This window comes from Nestor notabilis, unplaced genomic scaffold (assembly GCF_000696875.1).
Source record: "Nestor notabilis isolate BGI_N333 unplaced genomic scaffold, ASM69687v1 scaffold7787, whole genome shotgun sequence".
Classification (NCBI taxonomy): domain Eukaryota; kingdom Metazoa; phylum Chordata; class Aves; order Psittaciformes; family Psittacidae; genus Nestor; species Nestor notabilis.
In genome coordinates, this window is record NW_009935997.1 from 38,476 (window position 1) to 52,472 (window position 13,997).

At 39.1% G+C, this 13,997-nt stretch overlaps 1 protein-coding gene across 1 annotated transcript in view; it reads right to left on the reverse strand.

The window, feature by feature from the left end:
* LOC104408486 (ankyrin-2-like) overlaps positions 1–13,997 on the reverse strand; it is a gene marked incomplete at its 3' end in the record, with an annotated part of 66,582 nt that overhangs the window by 38,463 nt on the left and 14,122 nt on the right. Inside the window, exons 3-4 of the mRNA XM_010018112.1 lie at positions 6,552–6,650; positions 5,198–5,296 (exon numbers count right to left, since the gene is read on the reverse strand). Coding sequence (XP_010016414.1) covers positions 5,198–5,296; positions 6,552–6,650 — 198 coding nt within the window. The remainder of the gene's footprint in view (positions 1–5,197; positions 5,297–6,551; positions 6,651–13,997) is intronic.

A 13,997-nucleotide genomic window follows, 5' to 3' on the forward strand; every position in this document is an offset into this window, starting at 1 on the left:
AGACACTCATTGAAAGGAAGATTACAAAAAAGCATTACTGTTCTAATGCACAAGCAACAACTCAGAACAGGTTTGGGGTAATGAAGCGATCCAGCTGTGAAAGGAGGACATCACTGGACTCAGTGAATGTGAAGTACCTACAGGATCAGCCACAGAAGTGATTACACATTGCAAAAGATCACACCATTCCATGGGATGACCTTGTTCTGCTCCGAGGAATAGCCAGGACCAAGCTCAGCAGATCTTACTCACTCCACATCATAGTTTGTGCCATCCTGTCCCCAGACAAAATGTTGTGTAATCAATGAGCGCAGCTTGGTCAGATTCTATACATGACCAAAAATCAAGGTCAAATCTACAAGAGAAATTGCAGATTTATTTTTTTTTTTGCTTGATAACCCACATCTAGTTCTTCTTACTGAACTAGAAGCAGAGTCAAGCAAGTAAAAGCTCATATATTTTCTCCAGCACTACTTGAAGCAAAAGGCACTTCTAATTGAGCCAATCAACTGCACACTTGTCAAATCCTAGGTGGAATTCTATGCTGAAAAGGGACCAGCAGCTTCTAGATCTCTGCACATTTCTGGGTGTGCCCTCATTTCAGCATTTGCTTGCAACATGCTCAGGGAAGATGTCAGCTCTTAAATGATATGTATGCAGGTGAAAGTGGAGTCATTCAATTAGTAATCACTGTGCAATTAGGCTTTGTATCAAAATAGAAATTACTTTTCTAAAAATAGCAGCAATGACATATTAGCTCAAGAGGAACAGACTTTCTAAGGGAGGAAAATGAACAAAATAACAGCTCTGAAGGCCAGCATGAAACTGAAGGGCAAAGCAAAGGTATCTAATAGAAAAACAAAATCCATAAAATCAAAGGCCCAAATGCTTAACGGCCTTGAATAGCACAGACGGGGTTTGTAATCTCAGTGGTTACCATGTTTTTAATAGCATTTTCTGAGATAATTCTGTTATTTTGTCATTGCAAGGAACTACAGTGTGGCATTTCAGATATCACTGGTGGTAACTTTTGATAAAGGCCAGAGTTTATGCAATTTAATGGAGAAAAGGAAAGGAAAAACAGTAAATTGAACAAGCTGGAGTTGAGAATACAATTTTATCTATCAGTTTATTCTTAGTGAAGAAATTTTGTCACTATGACAAATTGTCAGTACTGGCAGTGAGAATGACCTTGAAAGATACCAAGTTCCCGAAAGAGGAAGTTATGGAGCAACCTGAGTAACTTGACTGGCATTAAATCCCTAGCAGCAAATTGCATTTAGCAGGAGCCTAGAAAAAATAAAGTGTGAAATAACAGAGATACCAAGGAGACAATGTAATATACCCTTAATACCAACAACTGTTCCTGAAACACTTCCCAGTGTCAGTATAGCATCTATTTCAAAAAATGTAATTGAGAAAAAAATGTAAGAAAGAGAAACTGAGCATTTCAGCCATAGTTCCTCACTTTTTAATTCAATTTGACCTTTAAATTCATATTTCTGTTTATTTCTGACTTTCGTAATTAAGCTCTTTCCTGATATGATTTTTTTCTCTCCACCTTCTAAATGATAGACTTCCTGACAAAAACACCCCTTAGTATTTGAGTATTCAAGCATATTCTGTTTAGTCATTCTCTCTTCCTTTTTCTATATAACTTCCTAATTTTCTTTCCTGACCAGCTCTAATTAGGCATGCTTGAATCTTTCTAGATCTTTTATCATAAATCACATTCTCTTTTTTACTAATTTTGAAGTTTGTTTTCCTTCTCTTTATTTTGCTAACATTTATTTTCTATGATGATATATGTGTTTCTTGAATATGTTGATGCAATCTCGAGTAGAAAGGGAGCATTCATTACCCTCATTCCATTCATGGAGCATAAAGAAATTACTTTTTTATTTAATCTTCCAAGGAAAGCCGCTGCCAAATCAGAATTAGAACCAAATTCTTAAGAGTCTGCTCAGAGCACTGACTAAAAAAATACATCCTTTCCACCCATCATATAAACAACATATGTTCGTTCATATTCAAATTACTAGTTACATGGAAGCATGTGTGTGAGTGCTCACACACACACTTTTCAAACTGCTGAACACTCTGAATAAAAGCTACCCAAGTACATTTAATATTTGCCAAAAAGAAGAGAGATCTAGGTCCATATGGCAGAGCAGTCCCTACTGGGGACAACTTCCACTGGAAATGCCCCCTCAGCAGCAAGAGCCTCTGAATATCTCCTCCTGCCTACCACTTCTGGAACAGATATCCAGAAAGACACAACCTGGATCACCACAGCTGGATCACACTGCATGAAGGACTCACCCTCCCATTCAAGTCAACAGGACTTGTTTTATTAAGACAACATGGCACAAAGCCAGGTCATAGACATCACAGCACTTTGAATTCAGACTGTCTGGAGGCAACCAGGGAGCAGTACTGGGAAAAAATGTCCTCCGTTAGATTGATCCAATCAACTCAGGTAGCAAATACCAGTTAACAGGACTGTGTACATCACACAGAATATCCAACGCCAACAATAAATGTATTTAAAACTAGAATACTACACAAAATTGGCAAGGCTGGATAGGGCTTGGAGCAACCTGGTCTAGTGGAAAGCCTCCCAGGCCATGGCAGGTGGGGTTGGAACCAGATGATCTTTAAAGTCCCTTCCAACCCAAACCAGTCTGTGATTCTATGATAAAACAATATCTGTGTAAACCATTTCCAATTCTGGTACTTTTTTTTTTCTTTTTTAATTTATTTTTCCTAATTTATTAAGGGAAAACCTTTATGAAAGTGGTTTTTATGAACACTTTTTTTTTTTTTTTTTTTAGTGCTAATGCTTGATGGAAGTATCATTTTTACAATACATTCTCTTACCATGCTCAAAATCCTAACATTAAAGATACTATCTTCTTACACATATGAAAATGCTGAAGAAGGTATGAAGAAATCACCCAGTCATGTCATTATGAAAAGAGTTTGCTAATTTTTTGAGTAATGGAATTATAACATTTCCTATGTTTGACAGAAGTAGAGCATGGGGAGTGTTTAACCATCAGTTGCCCTGAGAGAGCTCTTTAGCTGTTGCTTTGGGGTGAAAAGCACAATAAAGAAAATACTTTTAAAATCTTGGAGTCAGGCATCTTAAAGATATTTTCAATTTCTCTTTCTCCTTTCTTAAAAAGTAATGAAGGTACAGACAAACCTATCCATTTTATAAACCTGATTATTCATCTCTTGCTCTCTATTATACACTGTCCATCATAGATTTGTAACATCAAACAGCAAAAAAGCCCTCCAGGTCCCAGTTTTTCAGGCCTGGCCAAGCAAAATGTGGTGCCAGCCAGACTTAAGATGGACTCTGACAAATCAAAACCATCTACCAACTTGTCCATGTTCTCAATGCTCAGGGAATGTGCTACAGAAGAGGATTAAGAAAAGCATCTCACATAGGCCCAGCTATCCCTCCTGAAACTCTGCTCAACCAAGGTAGCTCCTAGTTACACCGTTAAATCAGATCACTCTCTTCTTGTTCTGCTCATGTATCTGGGAGGATTAAGCTAAGGGCCATTATCTCGCCTACAGACACAAAGTGCTAGGAAAATTTAATTTTGAAATTAATCTACCCCTGAAGACTTACTTGTTTTTGTCTTAGCTTACACCAGTACTACAGAAATGGTATCTGTAATCACTGAATGACGCACTAGGACTCAGTTAGAACATCGTTAGCTCCATGATTTACTTGGAGAATGTCACAAGCTGACTAGATGCTTCAGAAAGATGCAGTTTCTTTATCACATATAGTCCTCATCTATACCATCTGTTCAGTTCCTCATAGCTACAGACAGTTGCCATCATTAAGGTAGCATTTACAAACATTAATCAAATTATTCCTTTGATAAATTATTCCTAATCCTAAACAGAGGAAATAATATGTCTCTCAAATATGCATTAGGATAAAGCGGTCAGTTATTCTATGGTGCTAATAGTGTGTCTGTTTGATAGGGCAGAGGAGACAGGACAGTTAGCTTGAAAAACTGCCATCTGTGGCCCAGAGGAAGCCACAAAGATGCTCCAGGGCCTGGAGCACCTCTCCTATGAAGACAGGCTGAACCTTCTCCCTGGAGAGAAGGCGGCTCCAGGCAGACCTAATAAGAGGCTTCCAGTACCTAAAAGGGACTACAAGAAAGCTGGAGAGGGACTTTTTATAAGAGAGCAAGTAGGGACAGGACAGGGAGGAATGGCTTTAAACTGACAGGGGAGATTGCGAATAGGTTATTAGGAAGTTCTTCCCTGTGAGGATGGTGTGGCCCTGGCACAGGTTGCCCAGAGAAGCTGTGGCTGCCCCATCCCTGGCAGTGTTCAAGGCCAGGTTGGACAGGGCTTGGAGCAACCTGGTCTAGTGAAAGGTGTCCCTGCCCATGGCAGAGGCTTGGAACTGGGTGAACAAACCAGTCTGGGATTCTACAAAAACAAACCATCATCTAGCTAGTTTGCATTATGTTGTTCACTGCAACTCCAGCACATGTCCTTTCCAGATCTGAAACCACAGCAGACAGGCAGCTGCCACTGCAGCCTCCCCCAAATCAGGGACAGGAGAACTGGCCATCAGTCAGTCCCTGCAACACCACGCTCTCCGGTACATTTGGGAAGATCAGACAAGCTTCCTGTCAGCAGAAATAACAGGGCTGTCTTTACAGCTGGTTTGCCTGTCGGGACAAGGTGAAATTCCCCAATTCAAATGCATGTTCCAAACTTTAAAATTCTTTCTGATAATTTAAGGAAAGAGTTCAGAAGCCTGGTGTAAGTTGTCTGCAGTTTTTTAGCCAACAAATTACCATGTATCAAATCAAGTCTTTGAGAAACTGTCTTCTTTATTTCTGCTCATCAAATTCAACTCAAACATGATGTAATATTTTTACAATTTGAAATATTTTAGGAATTCCTAGTGTGCTTTAATAAATTGTTTCAGAAATATTTCCATCAACAACAATGCAAGTTTCTGCATTAATGAGTATATAGCTGCTTCAGTTTGTTATTTATGTTTACTCCACTTACCAATGAATGCTACGTAAGCATCAACTTGATTATTTGTCAGGCTTGGACCTTTGGAATCACTGCCTAACATCTCAGATCTATCTTATACAATTTCACAAATAACATTTAGAAGAGAGAAGAGGAAATGGCATCATACCTGAGATTGCGCATTAATATTGGCTCCTTCCTTAACCAGAACCTTGACAACTTCAGCTTGGCCTGCTAAGGATGCAATGTGCAGGGCTGTATTCCCTTTCTGTTATAGGGAGGGAAAAAATAAAAGACATGACCCCTTCTTTGGGAATTATTTCAACCAGCAGTTCTTTATAACATGCATTTTTTGAGCACAGTTATACCTTACAGTTCCATGATATTCCATGAACATTACAGGGATAGGACTGGGAGCTGCAGCCATGAAGATTTCTTGAATGGTGGTGTAGCACTATCCTAACATAACTTTTGAGGGAAATTATGGAATGGGACTGGGGCATGGGACAAAATTCTAGGTAAAGTTTAGTCCAGGCTAGCAGTTCTTTTTTCATTCAGGTCCAGAGATCATGCCCTGCAGAAGGCAGCTGAAATCTGAAAGTCCTAAAATACAAGCTGTGAACCACACATAAAGTGAGATTTCCCAGTACAAGACCCAAAAGGAAGACTGTTAAGTAACTGAAACCAGCCTCTTTAATGCAGAAGATAAATCCTTTCTAATTTTCTCTAATAGGCATAAAAATTAAAATGCATATTTTTCAAATGTTTTAAGAGATACACTGCACAATAAAAATAATCTCTCACAAAACAGCAGCAGACCACTGCTTTTCTAAGAATCTTGTACTTTTTTCAAGCCAACCTCTCATCCTGGGAGCACTATTTAATTGACTTTAGTAAAGAATCAAGGTTAAAACCAGACCAAACTCCCAAAGTCCTATCTAGACCCTGGTGGTTCTACCAACAGCTTGACTGAGACGGGACGTAGGCATGTTTTTGAAGGAGGGAACTTCTGTTTTTCCATCAATGCTGGAGATCACAAGTTCAGCAAGAAGCCGTCTGAGCTGAGGACCAAGTGTTAACCTTGATGGAGATGCTATGCATCAGAAATCATTAAAAAAAAAGAAAGAAAAGAGAGCACAACAGGGGCGCAGTGGTGGTAACTAAGTACAAAGACTGAGCACAGCCACCCAACCTAGACACTAGGAGTCCAACTTTCACAGATTTGAAAACATCTAATATTTTGAGTTATATTCACTCCCTCTCTAATGGGGACCTATCATTGGAAATAATGAAAAATATGGCATTGCTAAAACTTTTTAATGCTTCCCCTGTAAAAAGATAGTACGAATAATAATCTTTCCCTCTTCATTTACTCATGAGCTTCAGCAAAGAATACAGACTTACAGGCCACAATAGAAATCATAGTTTAAGTATCAGTGAGGGGGTCTTATTTATTTATTTATTTCTCCCATGTATTTGACTTTTCCTTCTTGTGAATAAACTTAGAGGCAGGCAGAATTTACCTTGGTGGCAGAATCCACAGCCGACCCTCTTTCCAGTAATTCTTGTACCAGTCCCACATGGCCTTCTTTAGCTGCCAGGTGCAGAGCATTGAGTCCATTCTGTAAGCACAAGGGCCATATCCATTATAAATATCAGTTCTGAAGATACACATTCCTACCTTACTCTGATATAAGAAGAAGATTAGTAGCTGGAATACAATTACGTCTCTTACCTGACTGTCTATGTAAGTCAGATATTTCAGACTCAAGTTATTTAAGCCAAGGCAGTGTGGTAAAACTCTCCAATAACATTTTTCGCATAGCAACAAAGACCTCAAAACAAACATACTTTGCAAGTATCCATAGGAGATTCCTTCCTTTTGGATAATTTACATTTCCCCACACTATTACCTTGGGTATCTCCGTGGAGCCCATTATTTCAAAATTTGAGTGTCTATCTGCCTTCTCTTTACTGTAACCTCATCTAGCCCCACTGAGGTATTAACAACACAGAGAAATCACAAGACTCAGCCAAATTTACACCCGATGTATCTATTCTATCAGGATTATTCCAGGCTAAGGTAGCTCTCTTGAACTCTGGATTCTCTTCCTCTCCTCTGAGATAACTGGTATCAAACAGACAACCAGAAGCACAAGTAGACCAAAACGGTTATTGGTTAGACATGGCTTGCAAATAGTATTGATCCTTGACTTACTACCTCAGCTGGTTTCTGATGAGCAAGTCTTCACTAAACTTTGAGTTTAAAATATCTCATTCAAAAAGGAAAAGAAAATTAAATAAGAGCTAGGGTTTTCAAAAAAAGCAGCCTAAGAAAGTTAGCATCTAAATCCCTTTCACGTTAAGTAGGATTAGGATACTTTTTCTCTTACAAATTCCAGCTGCAGAAACTGTACCTTCCCCTTCCTAATATCCCTATTCCACCCAAGGGAAAAAAAATAAAATTACAGTCTGCTGTAGCTGAATTGCCAACCTCTTTTTCACAATCCTGTAATATTTTTCATGGCACATCAGGCAGGTGACAGCAACAGATACTGCCATTGCCCTCAAGCATTCTCCTCTTTTCCATATTGCAAGCATCGTAAGCGATACTCAGGTAGCTAAGTAACTTGCAGCAAGCTTAGCACAGTGTAATTTTTATCACTTTCTTTGTCTCTAAGCATTTCATAGTCATTTCAGTTGCAAAACAAACAAGCAGGTTTCTGGTCTCTTATTTGTCCAGCCCCAGAGGCTGTTCAAGCTTGTAATTCCCAAGCACTCAGCACTTCACAGGAGGCACTGAATGGGAGTGGGGCCGATGGCTGCAGACACAGCAATCCAAATGCAATTCTGAAGTAACTCTATTGAATTCTACATTCAGGTAAACAGTACAGAAAACTGTGAAGTCAAATTCAGAAGTGCAACTATGAGCTGATGGATGGCTATATTCATAACCTGCCAGAAGAATATCCTTATGCTGCCTGATAGTTAGGAAATATTAATGGGAAATGTGGTTTCAACCCCCATTCTGTAGGTAAAGCAGCAGCAACCAGATCTTACTTATTCCAGAGGAACACTCTTGCTTCTGAGCTGCAGAGCCAAGAGGTGGCAATAGTGCCATGCCCTGAACTAAGGGTAAGTTCTTAGCCAGAATTATGTGGTGAGGTTGACCATAATCACTGAGATGAGGAACACTGTACATGTCAGTGTATTTCTGTAGGCTGAAAACATCTCACAACGCTCTAATCTTCCTTGGTTTTTAATCTCAGCTGAGTATTAAATAACCATAATTGCTACCTACAGTGGTTGAAAGCTTTGAAATAGTTTGTGGGAAACACATCGTGTTCTTCTCACTGCTTTGAGAAAAAAGATCTGGTCTCCTATCTAATCTCGCCGGTTCAGTCATCAACACTTTCTATGAGTATGAAGGGTACCATTGACTCCTTACAGTTGTACACAGCTGATGTACTGCTGTTAATGTATTATTAATTGTATTAATGACATGTTATAACCTTTTTCACCCTTTGTGAGCAGACTGAAGCCCACAAACAGCAGAGACTGTCCCAGTGCTTAATCAGTAGCAATCTCTTATAATACCTGTATTCATACCTCTAAGACACATATCTAATAACACCAGATTAAGCAGCTGAAAGCTAATATTGTTGCACAGGTTATGTGAGTTTCTTTGCAATGTGTGACTGTCTTCATTAAAACACAGATAAAATGAATACATGAGGTCAAATAAAAAGGTTACGGGAAGCAACTACAGCCTAAATACAGATCCTACTGTACACATTCAAATTCTGTAATTCCTTAAATAAAGTAAGCTGGGGCAAGCAGAAGCAAACACTGCGCTTTACATGTTGAGGGCCAGAGCAATTGAAGCCTTAAAGCAAGCTTTGTTCCTCCATAATCAGAACCAATGCTGCAACTATTTCCCACATGGCTGATCCCTGCTATTTATGATGACGGAAGCTCAGATTTAATCAACGCAACTCCCCCGTTCCTGTCAACTAGATTCTTGTAGTTTAGAACAACAAAGGCTTCTGGCACTTGCCTTTTTCTCTCCCATGCCTACCAAGAAGTTGGGAGGGGGGGAGATGAAATTAGTTGTCAGCCAAGCAAAACTGTACAGCATAGGGACTGCTCCTCCCCACAAAGCATACATATACCATAACTACATTTCTTTTAGAGGCTCATTTGTAATTCTGACTCTCATAAGAGAATATAATACTAAGCCTTCCAAGCTTGGTTCAAGTGTTTCCCTGCAGAGCCCAATTCCCTCAGTTCTTTTTCTCCTCTACCACTGAGCTAGATGTATCAGCATTTTATATCCCATAGAGTGCTACAAATGTGCACACATTCTACTGCTGTTCACAGCACCTATTATATTGTCACTCAGCATATTTTCAACATACCAGAAAAGCCCACAGATTTCTCGTACATCATTGAAACCACCAACCTTTTCTAAGACAGCCAAAAGTCAGTCCCTTTTTTCCCAGAATACAGGCATTGAGCCTTACTATTGTCTGAAAATCACCCAAGGAAGTCCATGCTACTTCTGCCTTTGTCTTCAGTTGCCTCATGGAGCAATCTTCATGGAATGGAAGTTCATCTGCTACCTGGTTTGACATCAATCCTGCTGTGCCATTTACTCCTTGTGGGACATCAATTGGATCACTGTTACCTCCAGCAGCAGTAATGGCTTATTCCTGCCATAATCCTATTATGCCAAAGCAAACTGACCCTGCAGAAAGACAACTTCTTGGCTGAATATCAGATGAACCTATAGTTCAAAGAACATTTTAAACCAGCAAAATCAGCACGGCTATCAGAAACGCTTTTGCTTCTCCTATTCTGTGCTCATTTCTAACCCCAGCCTCCTTTCTGCAGCTCAGGTCCCTCAATCATTTCATCTGAGGCTGCACACATACTTCAGACAGCGCAGCATAACCACCAAGCCAGGGCACTGCCAGGATCACTTCTTCAGTGGTGGTATTGACTTATTAAAAAGACAAAATGCAGCCCCAGCAGCTGTATAGCATTGCCACAGCTTCACTGAGGAACTGCATACCAAAGCTGCAGTATGGTCACAGTGGGAGTTTTCACATCCTCCCCTCCAAGGTCAGCTGTGACAGGTACTGACCATAACCTGGTAATCCTAGAAAGCTTTACCCACCTTTTCCTGGTGAGACTTAGTGAGATGTATAAGGAACATAAAAATGAGTAGATGGGGGAAAGAAACTGCTTGAAGGAAGTAGGGAAAAAAATCTTTAAGCACGTAAATATTTGCTGTGTTACTTTGGTCTATAATGGTCTACTATCTATTATAGTATAAATCTGTTTTGCTAATGTTCCAACATTCTCTTGAAGCAACACACTTTTATCAATTTCCCTCTGCTGATGCTATGTTCACAGGCTTATATATATATACACACTAACAGGCCAAGAGCAAAGCGTAAGTTGCAAACACCGTGAAAATTAAGAAGTTATTATGACTAACTCTGAATGGTTGTGCTAACTCCTTTACATGTTTTGCTAGAGCCAAGGAGGCATCTGCACTCACCAGCAGAGCCCACGAGTAAAAAGCAGTATCATAGCCTTTGTTAAAGTCAAATACTTTTCTCCATTTCTTTAACAGATGTCAGCCTAAGGTTGCTGCAAAGTCTCTGAATAAATCTCTTGGAGAAATAGAAAGCCCACGTGGTCAATATCTTTTCAAGAAGGATTTGGGAAAGGGCACATTGAAGAGCTGGGCATGGCCTTATCAAGTCTGATGATTTGTTAAGTTTTTCCCTAAAATATCACAAAGAAATTAAGTGGATGGTTGAAAAAAGAAAAATAATTTCAGATTATGAAAATTCTCCCTTCATGGTGCTTTATAGCCTATGAATTCATGAAAATTAATTAACCCACTGAATGACATCAACATGTGATACTGGCTGACCCCATTATGAATACAGTCTATAGTCAGCACTGCTGGAAGTGTTAGCTGCTTTCCATTTGGACTAAATGAGAGAGTAGGTAATAGCTGGTGCTCTTTCTCCCTATAACTGAAGCAAAGAAGCCAACAAAGTAAAAGCAAAAGCCAAAGAGATCGATGTTTTAAAAGGCCCTGGAGCTAGAGGCCATCCAAAATTATCTAGTATTTGAGTCCTGTTCTGTTTGAGGTATCAGGCTTAACACATTCCTTGTGAATACAGAATTATTCAAAACAAATGCGAAAATCCATCAAAGTTTTCCTTCCTTAAAAGGAAGTCCATCAAAACTGACAAGCCTGCAAAGACAAGATGGGGAAACATTTCTTTATGTTGCCTGTTGGATTACCACTTGTGTTTCAAAACACAGCATGCAGGTGATGAACCCTTACACTGGTCAGATTTTGGGGTCTAATTTCTGCTAGAACTGTGGGCTGTACAAATGCATACTGTAAAATTAAAGTCCACTTTGCTACTCAATATTCTGAACACTGGTTCAGAAGCAAGTTGTTTTCTCTTGCTGCATTAATAACTAGAAACATCAACCACGTCCTAAACTAACTTTGTTTGTACCATAAGGGAAATAGCTTTAAAGGAATCAGATTTCCAATGGTTACCAGTTTTCCATCCGATAAAACACCAGCAATTAGATTATCTTTTTTAAAGGATGAATTCTGTCACCTGACATTTCTAATTCTCTCCAGAAATGAAGATAAATTATTTATGATTTTCACAATAGATGATGGTGCTTGAATTCAGATTAACGTATGCAATTCCATACTAATTTAACTTGATATAAAGGTAGCATGCAACAAAGCACAGTTAAGTAATAACTAATTATTAACTATATAACTGTATTAGCAATTGTAACTAATCCCTGTATTCAGCATATCCAGAAACTTTAAGTTCCATCAGATTTTGGAAACAGTTAAATTGGGGAAATACTCTGATTTCCTATAAAGACAGATTGCTGTGAAACTTAGGATGTGAGAAACAAATGCTAAAACTGAAGAAAGCATCTTCTGGTGCTATCTGTGTCCAGGAAAGCTTACTCTTAACATTAGGTACCGTTTTCTGAGATGGGATCTAGTCTAAAAATAGCATTAAGCTGAGAAACTGAGAAAAAAAAAGTCTTGCATCTACAAGGCTTCATTTTTGGAAGAGTATTCAGATATCTTATTCTTAAAAATAAAATACGCCCCCTGTGTTTTGCACAGAGTTTCCCATCAGATAACTGGAACACAACCACATTGACACCTCATTCAAACCCCAAGGTGGAGGAGGAGGAGGAGTAACTGTACGGCTGCATTAGCTTATTCACTACTATAGGTTTATTCACTACTCCCTAACATCTACAAAAGTCATCTACTTCACTCCCAGTAAAATTTACAATACACCAGTGATACTTAATCAATGGAAGCTGAGGGTCTTAGTTATCCAAAAAACAATTTTATATGGCACCAGAATCAGACTTTGCAAGGTGAAAGGCCTGCTCATGGCTCAGTGGGTGGTGAAGGCCAATAAATGGGGCTTACTAGGCATGAGGATCAAATTTGCAGCAAAGGAGTTCCTTCGTTGAACTTGGGAACTCCCACAGAGTAATCACTGTCTTCAGGGAAGCAGATCAGCTAATGTATGGAGAGAAGTTATTCCTGGATAAAATTAGAGATTAATTTTATTCATAGATCTGATGGGGTTATTTTAGCTAGTTGTTGTTGTTCTATACTGTTTTTCAGGAACTCAAAACACTTCATACAGTCTAGAAAATTTCTGAGTTAACTCAGATACACCAGGTTAAATTAATTAAATCACATTACTATAGGATTTTTATGTTTTGCACACTAGTCAACCAGCTTTTTAACCCTAATAAGCTCAGGTATAAGTCCAGCTTTGATCTTAACCACAGTGTAAACCCACAGATTCTGAAAGTCCGTGGCATTGCAACCTATCACCCAGGAATGCTTCATCTATTTCAAGCCACTGAGAAATCAGTTCAGTGTTTGCATTCATCTGGCTCTGATTTTGACCTTACAGTGCAGAAGGAGCTTTGCCAGCCAGTTGCAGGTGGGAAGCAGAAGACAAATTTGCAGCAACTCTGGTCATATTCCTTTCAAAGCGAGCAAGAGAATATGAACAGTGGAAAAGAACACTTGTAATGTTTCCAAGTAATTATCGTATTAACTGGCCTCTGTCCTGGGAGTGATCCTTTTTGTTAATATAACCAAGACATAAAATTTGCTGGATCTATTTGAATACAAAAACTTGAGACTAGATTTACTCTTTCTTAACTGGGCAACTTGAAGTTTGCCAGGTTGTCCCCCATATAACAACTCAGCAAGTATTTTCTTGACAGTAGATCTTTTAATGGCAGCTTTCTCCTAGACAGTAAGACAAGATTCTTCTATGTGTCTTCAATAAGCAGCACATGCAAAGCCCCAGTTCTCACCCTGTCCATCATTAAATTCCTTGGCACAGACAACCAAACTGCTCTCACTTTTATGTCCTAACTTCTACTTGACACATGCCTGCTTTAATCACCTGCAGCTCTTCTTCAGCAGGGAAGGTAATATCTCAAAATATTTTAGATCATTTCATTTCTCATTCTTCCATCCACTCTTAAAAAGAAAAAATAATAATAATAGCCACGATTGTGGGTGGTTTAGTGAGTGCTGACATTTTTCGGGTCTGAATGTCAGCAAGTAAGTATCAGAAATAGAGGGAGGAATTTTGTGGAGGCTTTCTTGGTGGTATTGATAAGGTTTGGATAGTATAAAGCTCCAGTTTAGGAAAACAGCCTTGTTCAGGCTAGCATTTAGCTGTAGACTTCAATTAAACTAATTAGGATTTAAATGTAGTTTAAAAATTGAACACACAGATAATTTTCTGTAGAATTAAGGACTTGGAGATCTTGAGAATACCAAGAAGCTCTGTCAGTCTATCCCTCACACCGTAGGTTCCTGTCAGGGTTGTGCCCAAGCCCCCAGAAGAGCT